Source organism: Salpingoeca rosetta (genome assembly GCF_000188695.1).
Source record: "Salpingoeca rosetta unplaced genomic scaffold supercont1.27, whole genome shotgun sequence".
NCBI lineage: Eukaryota > Choanoflagellata > Craspedida > Salpingoecidae > Salpingoeca > Salpingoeca rosetta.
In genome coordinates this window covers 385,544-405,250 of record NW_004754907.1, presented here as the reverse complement: position 1 = coordinate 405,250, position 19,707 = coordinate 385,544, and the positions used below count along the sequence as shown (strand labels likewise).

At 56.4% G+C, this 19,707-nt stretch overlaps 6 protein-coding genes across 6 annotated transcripts in view; 4 read left to right on the top strand and 2 right to left on the bottom strand.

Moving 5' to 3' along the window:
- Positions 1-1,203, bottom strand: part of PTSG_08996 (uncharacterized protein) — a gene marked incomplete at its 3' end in the record, with an annotated part of 4,376 nt that extends 3,173 nt beyond the window's left edge. The window contains exons 1-4 of the mRNA XM_004989737.1: positions 1,003-1,203; positions 665-777; positions 360-489; positions 86-209 (exon numbers count right to left, since the gene is read on the bottom strand). Coding sequence (XP_004989794.1) covers positions 86-209; positions 360-489; positions 665-777; positions 1,003-1,080 — 445 coding nt within the window. The 5' untranslated portion in view covers positions 1,081-1,203. The remainder of the gene's footprint in view (positions 1-85; positions 210-359; positions 490-664; positions 778-1,002) is intronic.
- PTSG_08995 (uncharacterized protein) lies at positions 1,203-5,527 on the top strand. Its single transcript, XM_004989736.1, has 6 exons — positions 1,203-1,743; positions 1,976-2,271; positions 2,591-2,896; positions 3,147-3,254; positions 3,554-4,118; positions 4,338-5,527. Exons 1-6 carry the CDS (start codon positions 1,248-1,250, stop codon positions 5,303-5,305), a joined length of 2,739 nt encoding a protein of 912 aa, XP_004989793.1. The 5' UTR covers positions 1,203-1,247; the 3' UTR covers positions 5,306-5,527.
- On the bottom strand, positions 5,461-10,187 carry PTSG_08994 (uncharacterized protein). Its single transcript, XM_004989735.1, has 8 exons — positions 9,996-10,187; positions 8,465-9,606; positions 8,122-8,232; positions 7,889-7,968; positions 7,343-7,411; positions 6,884-6,983; positions 6,415-6,568; positions 5,461-6,144 (listed from the first exon to the last, which is right to left on the bottom strand). The coding sequence occupies exons 1-8, from the start codon at positions 10,041-10,043 to the stop codon at positions 5,818-5,820; spliced, it is 2,031 nt and encodes a 676-aa protein (XP_004989792.1). The 5' UTR covers positions 10,044-10,187; the 3' UTR covers positions 5,461-5,817.
- Positions 10,188-10,201: 14 nt separating this feature from the next.
- PTSG_08993 (uncharacterized protein) lies at positions 10,202-12,136 on the top strand. Its single transcript, XM_004989734.1, has 4 exons — positions 10,202-10,258; positions 10,508-10,658; positions 11,263-11,333; positions 11,686-12,136. The coding sequence occupies exons 2-4, from the start codon at positions 10,546-10,548 to the stop codon at positions 12,072-12,074; spliced, it is 573 nt and encodes a 190-aa protein (XP_004989791.1). The 5' UTR covers positions 10,202-10,258; positions 10,508-10,545; the 3' UTR covers positions 12,075-12,136.
- Positions 12,137-12,492: 356 nt separating this feature from the next.
- PTSG_08992 (Cdc14A3 phosphatase) lies at positions 12,493-17,277 on the top strand. The gene is made up of 4 exons (XM_004989733.1): positions 12,493-12,848; positions 13,133-13,478; positions 13,869-13,944; positions 14,218-17,277. The coding sequence occupies exons 2-4, from the start codon at positions 13,348-13,350 to the stop codon at positions 16,504-16,506; spliced, it is 2,496 nt and encodes an 831-aa protein (XP_004989790.1). The 5' UTR covers positions 12,493-12,848; positions 13,133-13,347; the 3' UTR covers positions 16,507-17,277.
- A 1,027-nt stretch (positions 17,278-18,304) lies between these two features.
- The window catches only part of PTSG_08991 (uncharacterized protein), a gene marked incomplete at its 3' end in the record, with an annotated part of 16,908 nt that continues 15,505 nt past the window's right edge, over positions 18,305-19,707 (top strand). Inside the window, exons 1-2 of the mRNA XM_004989732.1 lie at positions 18,305-18,608; positions 19,009-19,667. Coding sequence (XP_004989789.1) covers positions 19,054-19,667 — 614 coding nt within the window. The 5' untranslated portion in view covers positions 18,305-18,608; positions 19,009-19,053. The remainder of the gene's footprint in view (positions 18,609-19,008; positions 19,668-19,707) is intronic.

Genomic DNA, 19,707 nt, shown 5'->3' with positions numbered 1-19,707 from the left:
CAGACAGACACAGACACCTCACATACACACAGCACAGACACACAGACACAGACACAGACACAGACAGAGCGCAGGTGTGGGGGACCTTTGTGGGCCTTTGCTGTGAGGGTGTAGAGCTGGACATCGCCGTGCATCATGGGGTGGTCGCCGTGATGGTGCAGCAGGTTGATGAGACCGCACAGCGCATTGATCGGCTGCCGTACAGGGTCCTGCAGACACCGGTGGGGCGGCAAGGGGATCGCGTAAACGCGGGGGCGAGTGTGACGACGATGTGAGGTTGCCAGCACAGACGCACACAGACAGACAGACAGACACAGACACACACACAGACACACAGACACACACACGCACGTACTTACGGTGGAGCAGCGGAGTTCAAAGAGACGCGACTGCACGTCATAGGCATACAGCTGCTCTGCCTTTTCCAGCGGGAGGTTTGCGGCCAGGCAGCACAGGATACCAACCATCCGTGCCTTGAGGGATTCCCGCCTGTGACAAGGAAGGCGAATGCGTGAGTGTGGCAAACAAACGATCCGCAAGGCTGTAGCGTGCATCCCCGACAAAAGCACACACACACACATACACACCCACAAACACACAAACACACACACACACACACACACACACACACACACACACACACACACACACACAACCGTCGCACCCTTGGAAGGACAGTGTGTCGTAGATGTTGAGGAGCTCGCCAGGGTAGCCAAGATCCAAGATGGCTGTCGACCCAGAGGAGTTGTTTGCCGTGTTCCACAAATCGTACGCAGCCTGCAGCAGCGTCAACACAAGACAGCACGGAAACACGACACGGGGTGAATGAACGAAGCCCAATTGAACGAAGCCCAATTGTCCACCGCATACACACACACACACCCCACCCCCACCCCCACATGCACACACACACACACATGCACACACACATGCACACACACACACACACACACACACACACACACACGAACATGCAGCGCCATGTCCATCATTCCATCTCACCTTGACACGCTTGGGCATCTCCAGCGTGTCATCAGCGATGCGCTGCATCAGCTGCTCCACACGCGCTCGCTCAGACATGATGTCGACAGCAGGAGAGCAAGGTTGAACGAGAAGGAAGAGAGCAAAAACGACTGCTGCCGCGCTGGTTGTTGATATCCGCCTACTGTTTGTGGTGTCGTATATTATGTGACTGCATTTCGTGCTGTCGCTTTGCAAACTCACGTGCTCCTGCCACGATCGATGTGATGACCGCCCCAGCAGCAGCAGCAGCGGAAGCCGCGGGCGCGATGAGCCTGCTTGTGGCGCCAGTGACCGTGAAGGAGTTCTTTGACAAGTACTGGGAGAAGCAAGTGCTGCACGTGTCTGACAGTGTCGTGTTTCCACCCATGGAGCACGAGAGCACCAAACGGACCAAGAAAAACAAAAAGGACAAGAAGAAGAAGGACAAAAAGGACAAGAAGAAGAAGGACGAGACGAAGAACACGCACAGTAACAAAGGCAACAACAGCAAGGGCAACAAGGACACGAAACAACAGGATGGGCACGATCTCGGGGCGTTTCAGCAAGCTGAGGACACACAGGAGCCGAGGGTTGACGTTGTGGATCGCAAGGAGCTGCTGTCGCGTCTCTTCTCCTTGGAGTACCTGGAGCAGATCATCAACAACGAGGAGGTCCACTATGGCGAGGACCTCAACGTGTGCCGCTGTGTGGACGGCAAGAAGCAGAGCCTCAACCCAACAGGTGCGCGCGGTGACATGTTGCAAGTCATGTGGAGGAGCAAACGTGTGTGTGTGTGTGCAATGGCATGCACACGAGTGGATGGGTGAATGCGTTGGAAGAGGTGGAGGGATGCGTTGGGATTGGTGGTTGAAGGTGTTTGGGTGTGTTTGCACCCATGTGTGCCTGTATGTGCTTCTTGATGACCGCGCTCACGCCGTTCTGGTTCGTGTACGCGTGTTGCGACAATATCTAGGCAAGCGGAGCAATGGCAAGGGCCAAAGCGATGCGGCTGCGAACGCAGACGATGTCGCTGACGACGAGGACGACGACGACGAAGGCGATGATGATGACGGTGAGGATGGCGACGAGGACGAGCTTGTTCGCGTCAAGTGGGCTGAAGTGGATGCTGCATTGAAAGATGGCTGCACCATCCAGTTCCACCAGCCACAGCGGTTCATGCTGGAGCTGCAGGATGTCATGACCACGCTCGAGTCCACGTTTGGCTGCCTTGTCGGTGCCAACGTCTACATCACCCCGCCAAACTCACAGGTCGGGGGCGGCAAGGAGGGGTATAATCGCTGCTCTGACTGTTTGTGCGTATTGTGTGTCGTGTCGTGAGGGAATGATGAGATTCGCATGTGTGGCATGTGTAAGCATGCGTTGTCGGGGGAGGGCTTTCTCTCGGCAAAATCTGTTGCTGCACACACACACACACACACACACACACACACACACACACCACACACCACACACACACACACCACACACACCACACACACACACACACACACACACACGCGCGCGCGCGCGCGCTAACATTCTCTCAACCTTGCACCACCCTGCACCACCACTCTGATTATCACTGCAGGGCCTGGCACCACACCACGACGACATTGAGGCGTTTGTGCTGCAGGTGGAGGGAAGCAAGCACTGGAAGCTGTACAACCCTGTCGAGCAGCTCGCCTCGTCATACAGCCCCGATCTGCCACGCACCGCCATTGGCGATCCCATATACGACGGCATCATCAACGCCGGGGATGTGCTGTACTTCCCACGTGGGCAGGTACACGAAGCACAGACAACCGACACCCTCTCCATACACGTCACCATCAGCACGTACCAGCGCTGGACATATGGTCACCTCCTGCAGAAGGCCCTGCCGTCCTGCCTCGAAGTTCGTCCATCCGCAGTGTATTTGTGTGTTGGGATATTGCTGCTGTATGTGTTGTTGTGTGCGTGTGCTGCTCTGTGTGTGTGTGTGTGTTGCTGTGCGTGTGTGTTGCTGTGTGTGTGTGTGTTGCTCTGTGTGTGTGTTTGTGTGTTTGCAAGCTCTTTGTTGTATGATGTACGCCACTGCTTGTAGCTTACATCCCTCACCACCCAATTCACCAACAACCAACCACCCAACCACCTCGTCCCATCAGGGTGCGTTGTCGCGTGTGCTCGATCTGCGACGGGGGCTGCCACTCGATCTCCTCAAATCGTCTGGCTTCGCTCTCAGTCCGCCCCTCAATCCGGCTCTCAAGGACACGGTGCGTTGCTGCTGTCATGCACGCACGTGACGATGGAGAAGAAGATGCAATATTTGTGCGCATGAGATGCGGGTGCATGTGCATGCGATGTGTTTGTGGGGTTGGGGGGGGGGTTGGGTGAAGACGCACGACACTCGTTGTGTGAACTCGCTTCAGCTGTTGCATGTGTGTGTGCGTGTGTGTGTGCGTGTTCATGGTGGCCACTGTTGCACGTGCTCTCACCGCACATCCCTCACGCCTTCAGACACCCCCTCCCCCTTTGTTTTCCGATCTTCACCGTATCCACGTGATCATTCCAGCTGCGGGCGCTGCTGCAGCGTGACGACGTGTTGGAGGCGATTATGTCCGGAATGCCGCGCGCAATTGACGCATTTGCAATGGATTTCATGACGCACAGGCTACCCAACAGGCCCGTCAACCCACCCATGATGGTGGAGGGCGGTGATGGTGGCGAGGACGTGACAATGATGAGGATGATGATGGGTGAGGAGGAAGACAAGGATGAAGAAGAGTGGAAGGGGAGAGACAAAACGGATGATGAGGGGACTGAGGGTGATGCTGCTGAGAGGCAAAACAAGAGCACGCGGCGCAACAACAAGCGTCGCAATGACCAACAGCAACACGGCAGTGGTAATGATGATGACGATGATGATGATGAGGGTGATGATGAGGGTGATGATGAGGACGAGGATGATGAGGGCGATGATGAGGACGAGGGCGATGATGAGATGACGATGGAGGAGATGATGGCGATGGCAGGTGACGATGAGTTGTCGACTGTCCTGTCTGACCCGAGCGTGCGTGTGCGTCTGACGGATTTGAACTGCTGCCGCCTAGTTGACGGCGTTGACGAATCCATGCAAGGTGCACACACACACACACACACACTCTCTCTCTCTCTCTCTCTTTCTCACGCAACACAACACATGACCAAATGCATCGCCTGTATGTGTGCGCGCGCGTGTGAGTGTTTTACTGTTTGTCTTGCCGATGCTGGTGGTCATGTCACTTGTGATTCAACTGTTCTCATCCCACCCGCCCCACGTCCAACTGACATCCCCCCGCTTCACCACCACTGAGCAGCGGATGGAATTGACCCGCGGAAGTTTGTGCTGTTTGTGCACAGCAACAACAACAGCGCAGACACGCACATGATGGGCTACGACTCGGAGGACGAAGACGACGAAGGCGGTGATGGCGAGTGGAGCGCTGCACTCGCTGATGCTGCTGCTGACGATGATGATGATGATGATGACGATGACGATGACGATGATGATGATGATGATGAGGAGGAGGAGGAGGAGGAGGAGGAGGAAGTGGCCGTGGTGGTGGCGACGAAGAAAAGCAGCAGGAAGAGCAAGGGCGCCAAACGCAAAGCAGCAGCAACAACAACAGCAACAACAACATCAACTCGTGACGACGACGGTGACGACGATGGTGAGGACGAAGAAGGGGAGGAGCCCGCTCGCAAGCGCGCAGCTGTCGTTGACGGCGCAGACGGAAGTGGACAACAGAAGAAGCAGAGCATGAAGCAGCAACAGCAGCAAGAGCAGCAGAAGCAGCAACAGGCAGGGTGCTGTGATGGCGACGAGTGCTGCGTTGCTCCAGGATCGCGCCGTGCTGACGACGACGACGACGATGGGGAGGGCATAATGGCGTGTGCAGACGCATGCCAAGCCGCCTGCTGTGGTGACGGTGGTGATCAAGATGGCGACGAGGATGGGATGTTGCCGGCGCCCCGCATCGTCCCCGTTCCCCGCACGGCGGTGCCCGTCTATCGCGCGCTCGTCTCCGCACATCCGCACGCCGTCAGCGTTGCCAATCTCCTAAACGCGTTTGAAGAAGGACTCACGGAGGACCATGATGCAAGCAAGCGTGGTGGCAGCGCGAAGGATGATGATAACGATGATGATGAAGACGATGATGATGAGATGATGGTTGGTGGTGTTGTTGTTCCCGGATTCCTGCGCATTTTGATGGACGCCATGGTGGCCGAAATTGAGGATGACGAGGGCGATGAGGACGATGAGGACGATGAGGACGAGCAGTAGTTCAGTTGCTGACACGTGAGAGTGCGCGTGGCAGTGCGTGTGAATGTGTGTGTGCATGTGTGATTGATCGATTGCCGCTTCGGCTGTGTGAGTATGCGCGTGTGCACATGTGGGTGTCGCAGTGGTCCACAATCACACGAGAGCCGGCTTTGGTTGCTCGATGTTGCTGGCTTGTATTGGAGGGTTGGCGTGTAACAATAGATTGAATACAAGAAATGGCATGCACGCAGACGCAACAGCAGCAGCAGCAACAGCAACAACAAGCCCCATACGCATGCACTTGGAGCGTGGTGGGTGGGTCAGCAAACAAAGCATTCAGGCAGGGAAGAGACGGGGAGAGGAGGGGAAGTGAGCCAAGGAGCAAAACGGTGAAACAGGGAACCAAGCAAGAGGGGTTGCCTGCAACACGAGACAACAACGCACAAGTGTGTTGTTTGCCAGCAATCTTGAGCACGACAACATGCACACACACACACACACACACACACACACCAAGAAGAGTGTCAGTTTGTTTAGAACCGGAGCATGGGTGCCTGCTGCCGCGCTTGTGTGTCCTGGAGCACGAGCCGCCGCAACCTCGCTTCCTCACCCTCTCCACCATCACCATCATTCGCACCCACACCATCACCGCCACCGCGCTGTTGTTGCTGTTGTGGTTGCTCGTACGGTTGTGTGTTCGATACTCGTCTCGCATCCTCGTCGCTATCACCACCATCACTGGTGCCCATCTGCTGCTGCTGCTGCCGTGACAGTGTCGGCGGCTTTGCGCCCAGCGGCTCAATGTCCTCAAAGGCAGCAGCGAAGTTTCGGAGAAGAAATCCAATAATCTTCGCGCAGTTCTGTACGCGTAGATGCACGCGCGCGTGTGTGTTTGCATAGGTTTGTGTGTGTGTGTGTGTGTGTGTTGTGTGGCGCAAAGAAGGTTGAATGAAACATAGGCGTGGACACAACATATCATCTGGCACATCGGACAGACGCAGACGAGGGCACGTCACAAGCAAATATAGACAGACAGACAGACACAGACACACAGACACACAGACAGACAGACACAGACAGACAGACAGACACAGACACAGACACACACAGACACATGCACACAAACGCACCTGTGCTGCGAGGGAGGGGAAGATGGTTGGGCCTATGGAAGTGCTGAGGTTGCGAACGGTCATTTTGTTTCCTTTCCATCCAACCACTTTCCTAAAGAGGAGAAGCAGCGCCTCAAACGTTTCAAAACGCAGCGGCGTCAGCGATGCCAGCACCCTGCCGTTGATAGTCGTGTGTGACGTGGAGGGAGATGGGAGATGGAGTTGGAGGGGGGCAAGGAGGCAAGGGTTTTGGCGTCAGAGAAAAAGGTTGGGCGGGTAGTGTTAATGAGTGTGTGTTGCTCGGTAAGGATCATTCCAGCACACACAGACACACACACACACACACACACACAGAGACACAGACACAGAGACACAGACAGACACAGACAGACACACACACACAGACACAGACACAGACGCACACGCATGCAGACACAAAAACACAAACACACAAACACACACACACACACACTGCCACAGCGCAACGCACTTCCTGACGCGGCGGAGCTGGCGGTCGTGCGTGTGCGCGCCGGCGATTGCGCGGAGGAGGCGATCGGCGGATTTTTGGTCCACAGGCAACTCGGTCTCCCCTGCATGGCGATTGGTGACGTGACGGAACGTGCGTCAACGTGTACGCAAACACAGCCAAGATGCGCAGATGTCAAGAACACACAATCACACATACATACTTACACACACGCACACACACACACACACACACACACACACACACACACACACACACACGTTTTCTAAATAGGCCGCATTGGTGAGTCATCTCTGCGATCATCATAGCCAATCAGGCTACCCAAACCCTTTATACGGCACTTAGTGGTGGAAAGGTCCCTATGACTCAGCAATCTTAACACGACGACACACACACACACACACACACACACACACACACACACACACACAAGCATAAAACTCGTGCGTGTAGCGGCCTCACTGAGGGCGAGTTTGAGGAGGCCGCAGACAGTGTTTGGGTCCATGATGCCTGCAAGGGGCGGATCCTCGCCTGATCCAACGCGCAATTGGGCACATGGGACAGGAGAAGGAGGAGGAGAAGGAGGAGCAGATGTTTGGTGTGATGAGCACGTCGATTGGGCGCAATGCAACACGAGCACAGCAACAAAGCACGCACTCACAGCACATGCAAACATGCACTCGTGCACGCAGGCACGCAGGCACGCACACACACACACACACACACACACACACACACACGCACACACACACACACACACACACACACACACACACACACACACACACGCATGCACACCCACTTGCAAACACACACACGCATGCACACCCACTTGCAAACACACACACACACACACAGACACACACACACACACACACACACACACACACACACACACACACACACACACACACACACACACACACACACACACACACACACACACACACACACACACACACACACACACACACACACACACACACAAACACGACCTCGCGCCATTACCTGCTGCAAATTTCGCGTTTAGATCGTCCATCTGGACTTTGTTTCCAGAAACCCGGAACAGACCTTCCTCTCGCAACGCTCTGTCATGATACACGCGGTGGCCGCAGCGACGGTGATGGAGCGTGTCGGCGTGAGTTGCACTCAACAACGCGAAAATGCACACACACACACACACAACACACACACACACACACACACACAACACACACAACACAACACAACACACGACCCACCGTGGGTCTGCGATGTATTCGATGCATCGGCGAATGGCGAGTGGAATGCGCGACGACATTTCGATTGGCGTCGAATCGTACGCAATTGCCCCAAGCTCCTGTTCGTCCAGCCTGCAGGCAACGAATGCAGCCGTCATGACGGTCGTTGAGATCAGTCGCTGGAGAGCACATGTGTGACAGATATTGGTGATTGATCTCGAACCCGCCCATGCACGAATACAAACACACACACACGCACACACACACACACACACACACACACAACATACACACGCTAAAGGGCAAGCCCTTTGTTTCGCTATCTTCTTCCACACAACGCCCCCTCCCTCACATCTTAACGCACAGGTCTTGGGCGTGCTGTTGTCGCATGCGCTGCACCACCTCCATGTTTGCGTCCTTCACACCACCACCACCACCACCACCACCCTTGCTTGTCGTGCTGTTGACGCTGCTGACGCTGCTGCCATTGCTGTTGTTCGCGTTGCTGCTGTTGCTTGTGTTGCTGCTTCTCGTGGTGGCGGTGCTTGTCACATCAGCAGTTGCAGCAGTTGCAGCAGTTGCAGCAGTGGTGGTGGTAGCGGCACTCGTGGCGTTTGTGGTCGTTGCGTGGCCTTTGCTGCCTTTGGTGCCCTTTCCGCGACGCGTCAGACTTCCCTTGATCGCCGACAGCAATCGGCGAGGGGCACCGTGCTTGCTCCCAGACCGCTTGCCGCTCGCCCGTCCCTCCACTGTTGCTGCAGCAGTCAACTCAGCCGTGGGCGGTGTTTGTTGTTTTGTTTGTTGCACTGCTTGCGTTCGTGCTGTTGCGTGCGTTGTGCTTGTTGCGTGTGTTGTGCTTGTTGCGATGGGGGCTGTGTATGGAGTGTCGTCACCGCAAGAACCAGGGTCCATGTCGGGGTCCGTGTTGCTTTTACCAACAGCGGCGTCGACGGTTGTGGAGTGAGTGTGGGTGGCAGATGCCTGCGTGTGCGCCGCTGGCTCGTCTTCCGCGTGCTGCCGATGGCTGCTGCCGTGCCCCATCCCAGACTGCTGCTGATGCTGGTGCAGCTGATACTCATGCTCCTGGTCCTGCTCATGTTGTTGTTCGTGCTCGTGGTTGTGGTCGTGGGCCTGCGCAGCCTCGTCGTGCGCGCTGTCAATGTCGTCAGCAAAGTCCCACGCGTCATCCTCGTGCGCAGTGGGATCGATTGGCGAGATGCGGGCGGCGTCGTGATCGCCAGGGCCATCACCGTCCCCGCTGTACTGTGGTGACGATGGCGGCTGTTCCGCACCACCAGTGGGTGCGACAGGGCCTGAGGCGGTGGGTGGAGATGATGCGGAGAAGGGGCGCCTGCGGCGCGGCCTGACCGGCTTCTCCTGTGACACGGACGGAGGTGGTGCGCGATCGGCTTCGCCTTCGATCTCCTCCTGCGGCTCATGTGGGACGGGTTGCGGCTGAGCGTGGGTCGATGGGTCCCCACTGTCTGCCTCGGACTCCCTGAACTGCTGTGGAGGCAGAAACCAGGAGGGCGGAGTGGCGTGCGATACATGAGCGGGGGTGATGCATGCGGGAAGCGCAAGTACACGCACACACATGCGTGTTTTACATGCGACACATGTGCAGACAAACATTCCAGCAAATGAGGGGCATACACATGCAGACGAGCAAGCAAGCAGTGAAGTGCATGCACACACAGACACAGACACAGACACAGACACAGACACAGACACAAACACAGACACACACACAGACACAGACACACACACAGACACACACACAGACACAGACACACACACACACACACACACACAGACACACACACACACACACAGACACACAGACACACAGACACACACAGACACACACACACACACACACACACATACAAACATACTCTGCGTCGGCGACGGCGTGGCGGCGTCCGTGGGCCACCTTCCTCCATGCCCAAACACGTGCAGTGAGGCGCGGAGTGAGCGGGAGATGCAGTGGAAGTGCAAGCGGGAATGCGCGTGCGAGTCAAGTCGAGTGAGCGGGAGAGCGGTGGTTGCTGTTGGTGGTTGTTCGCTGTTGGTTGGTTGTTGTTGTGGTGGAGAAATTCCACACAAACATCACACAACAAACACAACAAGCAAGACAACACAGCACAGCACAGCGAACGTGCGTGCAGTGAGCGAATGGAGTTGTTGAGTGTCTGGATGGCGTTGCCACCCCGTCGTGCTGCTGCTGCTGCCGCTGCCGTCGCTGCTGCTGCTTTCCGCTTGCGTTGTCTCGTGTTGCGTCTCGTGTTGCGTCTCGTGTTGCGTCTCGTGTTGCGTGTGCTGTTCTCACATTACCTTTGCTGCCACGCGTGTCAACACGAATGCGCACACACATATGAAACCACGCGTGAACCCACACCACATGCAGCACAACGGAACACAACCCCGACACAACACGTCGTCGCCATGGGACGCCGGAAGTCGAAGCAGGTGGCGCCAAAGAAGCGCGGCGGAGGCAGGCTGCCCAAGATCTTTGCTTGCCCCTTCTGCAAGCACGAGAAGTCATGCCACGTTGAAATGTACGCTTTGCTGCAGCAAAGGCGCGCACTGTGTTGCATGATGTGCTGCTATGGCATTGTTGTCGGTGTGTGCGTGTGCGTGTGCGTGTGCGTGTGCGTGTGCGTGTGCGTGTGCGGGTGCGTGTGCGTGTGCGCGTGCGTGTGCGTGTGCGTGTGCGTGTGCGCGTGCGTGTGCATTTGCATATGCGTGTGCATTTGCATGTGCGTGTGTGTCCGCGTGTATGAGCTCGTGTACGCTCGTCTGTAGCTCTATTGTTTTGTCCCACATGCCTCTGTGACCTGCATATCTGCACGTGTGCTCCTTCTGTTCGATCCTTGCGTTGTTGATCGTGTGTGCTCGGGTAACATCACGGATGTGTCACTTTCACCCCCCCCCTCTCCCCACTGCTGTTATCATCAACTGTGCGACCCCTTGGGGTCCCATTCGTTCGCTTCTCCCTCGTCCTCCTCCAGCTGTCCCGCACTGCATACCAACACCTAGGGGAAACTGCATCCTCCTCATGGTCTATCCACACACACACACACATACACGCACACATACACACACACATACACACACACATACACACACACATATTTTGCCGCTTCGTGCCGCTTTGTGCAGGCTGCGCTCTGAGGGGATTGGCCGCATCTCTTGCAAGAACTGCACGGAGCACTTTGAAGTCCCCATCAATGGTAAGCCTGTCATGAACCCAACTGGCCCGTGTATGCGATGCTGGCGGTGAAGGTGTTGCCGACTTTGGTTTCGCAGACACACAGCACACGCACATGCATGCGCACGCACCAAGTTGAGGTGCCTTGTTGTTCTCATTACTCTCCCACACTTCTGCACACACACACACACACACGCACACAAACCTCTGCACACAAACGCACACACACACACACACAAACCTCTCTGCACACACACACACACACACACACACACACACACACACACACACACACACACACACACACACACACACACACACGCTCCCGCAACAACGCCCCCCCCCCCGACTTTCCCCAACGAATTCCAACGCAGCACTGTCGGAGCCCGTGGATGTGTTCACGGAATGGATTGACGAGTGCGACCGTGCAAACAAGGTGCACGAGCAGCAAGAAGCGGCGCGGCAGCAGCAGCAGCAGCAACAGCAGCAGCAGGCACAGGGCACAAGGCGAGGACAGTCAGGACAACACCGTTCATCATCGCAGGTTCGCAGCATCCACGGGCTTGATGACGATGATGAGGAAGACGATGACTTTGCGCTCCCTTCTGCCCTTGATCGGGAAGACTCCTCCTACAAGCAGGGCTCCAACGGCAACGCTGCCAGCCGCCGCTTCGTGGGTGACGACGACAGCGACGATGAGGCCGACTACAACGCCACCAACAGGCTCGTTTCAGACAACTTCCGCGATGACGGCTCTGACTAAGTGGGAGTGAGCACGTGTGAGCGGGAGTGAGTGTTGGTGGGAGTGAGTGTTGGTGGGAGTGAGCTTTGGAGTGAGTGTGTGAGACAGAGGAGACACACACACACACTCGAATGGAGGAGAGCTGCCAGTGTGTGTGTGTGTGTGTGTGTGTGTGTGTGTGTGTGTGTATGTGTGTGTGTGTGCTGTGATTGTTGCATCTTTCCGCCTGTCGCGCTGTCGTAGTTGTACCGTCAACGACAGCACATGGTTTTGGTTTTGTCGAACAGTTTTTGTTTGGTATCTTTGCAAATGTTCGAAGGACTGTAGCCAGCCATTACACAAAGTGAAACTGATTCCATGCGGCTTTAATGCTCTGTTACTCGGCTTTTGTTTTGGTTGTTGGTTGCGCTGTTTGTTTGCGCGCACACAAAGCAAGCAACTAACACAAGCCGAAAAACAAAGCCAAGCCAAAAAAGCCCACCACAAGCACACGCACACGCGCACTTGACACACAAAACAAGCGAGCAAGGAGTCATAGAGGCAAGCCACGCTCACCCACCTTCGTCCTCCCTCCCCTTGACGCACACACGAACACCGGCGCCCGTTGCCAGCACCGGCCCATTCTCTTTCCCTTTTTGTGTGTGACGTGAGTGTGTGCATTCGCTTGCCACGCTCCTTTGTTCCTCCTTCCCCTCTTTCTGGTTGGTTCGTTTGTGGTGTCAAGCATAAGGGCGGACCTCCCATCCCAGCAGGCCTGTGTTCGCTCTGCCCATCTCCAGCCACCAATCTCTCGCGGTGAGCCGTCCTCCTTCCTCCTGCACAATGTGAAACATCCAACAACACATCAACAACTCCACACCACCCCCAGTGGACACCGTCTCCCTTTCGTCTCTTCTTGTGTGCTTGTTGCCGACGTCTTGACCACAAAAGTCACATCCAAGTCCAAGTTCTGTGTGCCGCATATCAACGTATCAACCTCTCTATCATTGCCTTCTTCTTCCCCATCACAACCCCCCTCCAAATAATTACTTACACGCACATACGCACACACACACATGCACGCACATGTCTTCAATCAGGCTACACACGAGCTGTCGCCCTTGCCTTCATAACCATCCTCAGCACATACATAATCAATCAACGCCCATCGACCTTTCCTCTCTCGAACTACAAACAACTCAAGACTCTCTTTGCCGACCTTCAGCCCTTCTTCCAACAGACACCAACAGCAACACAGCGAACCCACCACCGCCCATCAGGCGTAACAACCACCACCAGCAGCACCACCACCATCATGGCACGACAGCCCCTCCCATCGTCGGCAATTTCGCTTGCCGATGGTCTGGTGTACTTCTGGCCCGGAGGCCGCCCCCAACACGAGGGCTACATTTACTTCATGCAAACCTCCTCCCTCTACTACGAAAAGTGCGTTTCATGTCACCCACACACTGTGGAGTTGTCGCGTTGCATGCATGGGCGGCACCTGTCTCCGTGTCGCTACTTTGGCGTGACGTTTGTGTGATCACTGTATTGTTTTGCTCACGTGTATTTGGGTGCGCGTGTGTGTGCGTGTGTGTATGTGCGTGCGTGTGCGTGCGTGTGTGTATGTGTGTGTGTGTGCGTGTGTGTGTGTGTGTGTGTGCGTGTGCGTGTGTGTGCGTGTGTGTGCGTGTGTGTGATTGCGAGGTCGCACTTATATCTCCTTCCCTCTTCTTCTTTGCCCCTCTCACTTTGACACGACGCCACCAACACCTACAACAACAACACCTACAACACCTACAACAACAACAACAACACACACACACACATACATAGCTTCTGCGCGGACTTTGGACCATTCAACCTGGCCATGACAGTTCGCTTTCTGAAGCGCTTTGAAGCTCTCATGAAGGTGCGCACCATGTTGATGCACCATGCGCGTGCACGTGTGCGCTTTTCTGCGTGCATGCATGCATGCTTGTTCCTGCATGGCATCACGAAGAACGCTGTACTGTTTCCATCTCCCTCTGACATTAGCCGTGCCCGTTGCTCACTTGTCCTTTCTCCAATACGCACACACCACAACACAACACAACACAACACACCACACCACAACACAACACAACACACAACACAATCGCTCCCCCCCCCCAACACACACACGCAAACACATCAACATTGACAGAAATCTGAGGAGACGGGCGACCCGCTCGTGTTCATTGCGCCGGCGGATATGCAGGAGCGCTCCAACGCCGCTGCGCTGGTGAGCATTGCAGTCATGGTCCTCACAGGCATGACACCCGAGGAAACATGCAAACCCCTGGACGAAATCCAGCCGCCGCTCCTCCCGTTTCGCGACGCATCGTACCGCCCATCCACGTTTGACCTGCACGTGCGGGACGTGGTGGCCGGCGTGTACCAGGGCCTGCTCAACGGCTTTGTGGACCTGACCACCTTCTCGCCGGAGGAGTACGACTTTTACGAGCGCATCGAGCACGGCGACTTCAACTGGATGGTGGCAGACAAGTTCATATCCATGGCAGGCCCCCACAACCAGCGCCACATCAACAACGGCTACCCGCACTTTGCCCCCGAGGACTTTGTCTGGTACTTTCAGCAGCACAACGTCACGGACGTGGTGCGCCTCAACGCGCCACTGTACGACCGCACCAAGTTCACCCGCCACGGCCTGCGCCACCACGACATGTGCTTCACGGACGGCACCACGCCGCCCCCGCACATTCTGCGGCAGTTCCTGGACGCGTGTGAGAGCGCAGAGGGCGCCATTGCCGTGCACTGCAAGGCGGGCCTTGGTCGCACAGGCACGCTCATGGCATGCTACATTATGAAGCACTACAAGCTCACCGCCCGCGAGGCCATTGCGTGGCTGCGCGTCGCCCGGCCAGGGTCTGTGATTGGGCCGCAGCAGCACTACGTCGTGCAGCAGCAGCAGCACATGTGGGAAGAGGGCGCCTCGCTCGGCGCTGAACGAAAGACGCACGCCCACCGCCCCACCTGGATCTTGGACATGGTGGTGGCGCCCCGGGGCTCAGGCACGCAGCAGGCAGCCACCGCCACCGCCACCGCCACCGCCACCGCAGCGCCGGCGTATGCGGACAGCGATGTGGACTCGGCAGCGACGAGCGAGACGGCAAGCACGGCCACCAGCGCAAGCACCACGGCGACGACCAGCCGCGTCGCAAGCACCGGCAGCATGGACGTGCCGTCGTCATCGCCGCAGCAGGCAACACCAACCCGTGTTGGAGCCAGCACCGCCGCCGCAGCCACCAGCAGTGACAGCAGCAGCGACGACCATAAAGACAGCAAGGAACAGGAGGGCCAAGGAGAGCAGGAGGAGCAAGCGAATGGACAACAAGACAAGAAGACCGCGTCCCTGCGGCTGCCTGCCGTCACCACCAAGTCCCCTCATCAGCGTCGCACGTCGCCTCGCCGCCGCAGCGGCAGCAAAGCAGCTGCACAAGCAGCAGCAGAACCAGGCACCACCGCCACCGCCACCGCGTCACGTACTGGGCGCGTGCAGACACGCACGGCCACGACTAAAGGCGCAAGCCCTGTCGCTGGCACTCACCGGGGTGCGCGGGCGCGGGCAGCACCGGCATCCACGTCGCCATCGTCACCATCGCCGTCTCTGCCCGTGTCGTCGTGGCGGGCATCGACACGGAGGAGCACGCGCATTGCCGAGCAGGACAACCGCAATCGCCTCCTACGCCGAAGCAGCAGCAGCAGCAGCAGCAGCAGCGGTGAAACGGAGGGCGATGTGCACAGGACGATGAAGAGCGACAAGACGGCCGCTGGTGTGCGGCGCTCGCCTCGTCGTGGTGTGAAGAAGCCGACCAAACCCGCCGCCACCGCCGCAGATAACAGCGGCGCCACTGCTGGTGCTGTGAGGGAGGGCGATAAGGCGGAGGAGGCGTATGAGGAGCAGCAGCGCCGCGCAATTCAAAACGCACTTGAGCAGCGCGCGGAAGCCGCCGGCGACAACACAGGCACAGCTGTGGCCGCACGCGCCCGCAGCAAAGTTGTGGCAATGTCGTCCGTGTCGAGCACAGCGTCGAGCGACATCAGCAACAGGTGCAGCACAATGCTCAGCACCAGCACCGGCAGCAGCGGCAGCAGTGCTGGCGACACGGACGTTGATGATGGCGTTGTTGTCGGTGAAACTGCCGTGGGCGGTGGGGATTTGCAGCAGAAGCACGCAAAACAGGAGCCGCCACTCGGCTCGCGCCCGGCTTCATCTGTCTTCTCAGATACAGACGACGAACGCACGCACATGACGCAAGGCGACGAGCTGACGATGCGCAAGGCCCAGGCCCAGGCCCAGCGCGGGCAGCGGGTTGCCGGCATTGCACCGCCGCCCAGCACCATGCACACCCCAAAGCGCCGCTCCTCTGCGGTGCATGACCTGTCCAAGACAAACCCGCGCCGGCTTGTCCCGCCAACGGAGGCCCTGTAGCTGGGTGGTTGGTTTGGTTGGCACTGGCCGGGGTTGACGTTTCTGCTGTATGCACGTGTCTTGTTGTTTTGGTGTCGTGCATGCACATGTTTCCAGCTTGCGCTTTTCACTGACTCGTTTTGCTCTGTTTGATGATATAACATTGCATTTTTTTGTAATATCAGTGGTCAGTGGTGCTTTCTGCATGATTGCTTTGATGATGATGGTTGTTTTCCCTGTGTGTGTGTGTGCGTGTGTCTCAATCTCCCTGTGGTGCGTGTTCGAACGATGACCTTGAGTGTTTGCGCGGAAGTTTATTGCGGCAGCCCGTGCGTTATCTCTGCTTTGCCTTCCTTGGTGTCTTGAGGCAAATTTGACGTGATTCAATTGATTATTTCTGCACTGCTTGTGGGATTCCTTGGTGTTTTTGTTTGAGCTTGCATCTCGCTTCGCTTCGTTCAGCCTGCTTTGATTTCACCCAGTTTTGTTGTTTTGTAACTGCTGCTGTCTGATTGACTGACGGTGATTTATGTCAAGCCACCCCGCCACCACATCTTCGTTGGGGGTTGCGGTATTTGTGTTGCTCTACGACGCGCATGTATGTGTGTGTGTGTGTGTTTTGTTGTTGCTCTTGTTTTTCTTGCTGTTGATTTTCTTTTTCTTTCTCTCCGTTGCAATTGCGTCCTGATTTCTGGCTGGCTTTGTCGTACGCCCTCCCTTTGTGCGGACGATGATGGCTCATCACGCCCATCCCATTCATCATCCTTGTGAGCATTGAATACCGTTGACTCGCTTGAACGGTGCGCAAGGTGTGTGTGTTGCAAATAAGAGGCAGACAGCGATGTAACAACACACACACACACACACACACACACACACACACACACACACACACACACACACACACACACACACACGTGCGTTGCGGAGAGACAAAAGGAGAAGAAACATTACGCATAGAGGTGCACACACACAGACACAGACACACACAGACACACACAGACACAGACACACACACAGACACACACACAGACACACACACACACACACACACACACACACACACACACACACACACACACCACTCCACGCAAATCCGTCCTATCAATAGGTCATAGGCCAATCCATGAATGCCGAATAAACTTGTCATGTCGTCATATTGCGAGAAAGATAAACTAAACGTTCGCCACCTTCAGCGCGTGCATGCATGCAAGCAATCCTGTGTCTGCGACAATTTTCCTCTGCGGTTCGTGCGAGACATAGAATGGTGGATACGACACTCGCGATATCGCAAAAGCGCACGGACTTGGCACGGAGGCAAGAGGAAAAAACAAACAAACCAAACAAACCACACAAAGACAGCAACGACAGCATTGTCAAGTCTGGTGTTTCCCCTGTGCGGCTTGTGGGTTTTCAGAGTTTCTTGCAGCTGTCGTTTCTGCTTGACGTGATTGGCGCTTCCAAGGGAAGCAAGGCTTTCTGCGTTCTTCTCCTCTGTGGAATTTCTTTGCTTGTCGTGGGAACCATTTGACCGACTGTGACCAATCCACAAACCACAACAACCCACAACAAACCACCACCCAAGCCACCTTACGTTCTCTCACTTTCTTCTTCCTGTCGAAGAACACACAACACCCTAACACCCACCACCACCAACCAACAAGAACCTTCATCAAGCCAAGACAGCAACCCCTCCAAACTCGCCAGGCAAGAGCCAGCGCCACACAATGGGTGCCGGCGATATCTCAACCGCAGCAACAACAGCATCTCGCGCAATGATGGTTGTTGTGGTTGCAGTGTTTGTGGCTGCCGCTTGTTGTTGTTGTTGTTGTTTTCCCCCCTCTGCCACAGCGGCAGACGTCCCTGTCGACACAACAACAACAACAACAACCACCACCAACACCGACACCGACAAGCCCGTGCCGCTCAGCTTTGGGGACTTCTTCACTGGCGACCGGGATGTGTTCTTTGACTCCGTGTATCAGCATGAGACGCTGATTGACCACCGGCCCACGCCGGACGCCTTCACGCCGCGGCTGCGCCAGATCACAACGCCACTGAACCAAGTGCAGTCATTGTGCCACGCCTTTGAGCAGCAAGACAAGCAGAGCGGCGGCTTCCACGTACGTGTTTGTGTTAGTGTTTGTGTTTGTGTTTGTGTTGATGTGTGTGTTTGTGTGTGTGTGTTAGTGTGTTTGTGTTTGTGTTAGTGTTTGTGTGTGTGTCTGTGCTGGTGTGTCTGTGTCTGTGTCTGTGTTTGTGTGTGTGTGCGTTTGTGTGTTTGTGTGTTTGTAATACACGTCATGCTTTCAGCGCTCTTGCCTCCTCCCCTTGCCCTTGGCCTTGTGCGTTGCCTTCCTCAATCACGACTTTGACCTCGACCTTCATTCCCTCACACATGCACACGTACACACATGTACACACATACTGGAACACACGTACACACACGTACACACATGTACACACATGCACACACACACACACATGTACACACACACACACACACACACACATGATCCACAGATCAAGGAGCAAGGCGAGACGCGGCAGGTGTCGTCATGCAAGCAGATGGAGGACGAGCTGGCTGCCGGCGCTGGTTTGCTCATCCGCTACGAGGACCTCGTGGACTCCCCCGCCCAGGACCACGTCAAGCAGCTGCAGGACGGCGTGCGCGACGTGTTTGGCACAGAGTCCACCGTCCACCTGTACCACGCCACGCAGAACGAGTCGCGCGCCCTCATGCCGCACACAGACCCCTACGACGTCCTTGTCATCCAGCTCCACGGCTCAAAGCGCTGGACAACCTGCATCCCAGACGCATACGTCTCCGACACCGACACCAACAACGACGGCAGTGGCACCAACGCAGAGGACGACGACAACGCCAACACCGGCACTGGCGACCACGGTGCGTCTGCTTCTGCTTCTGCGTCGTCGTCTTCCTTCCCAAGCCGCCATGGCACACGCGCACGCCCAAGCGAGGCAGAGACCATCAAGCACTTCAACCCTGCGCAGCTGGGCCAGCTGCAGGAGATCCGGCGCCAGAGGCAGCAGGGGTGCACGGCGTACCAGGACGCAGACCTGCGTGGCATGCGCTGCAACGAGTTCACGCTGCGTGCCGGTGACACCATGTACATGCCCAAGGGGATCATCCACTTTGCGCTGTCGGGCGAGGAGGGCTCGTCACATCTCACCATCTCGCTGGAGCGCAAGGGCCTTGCG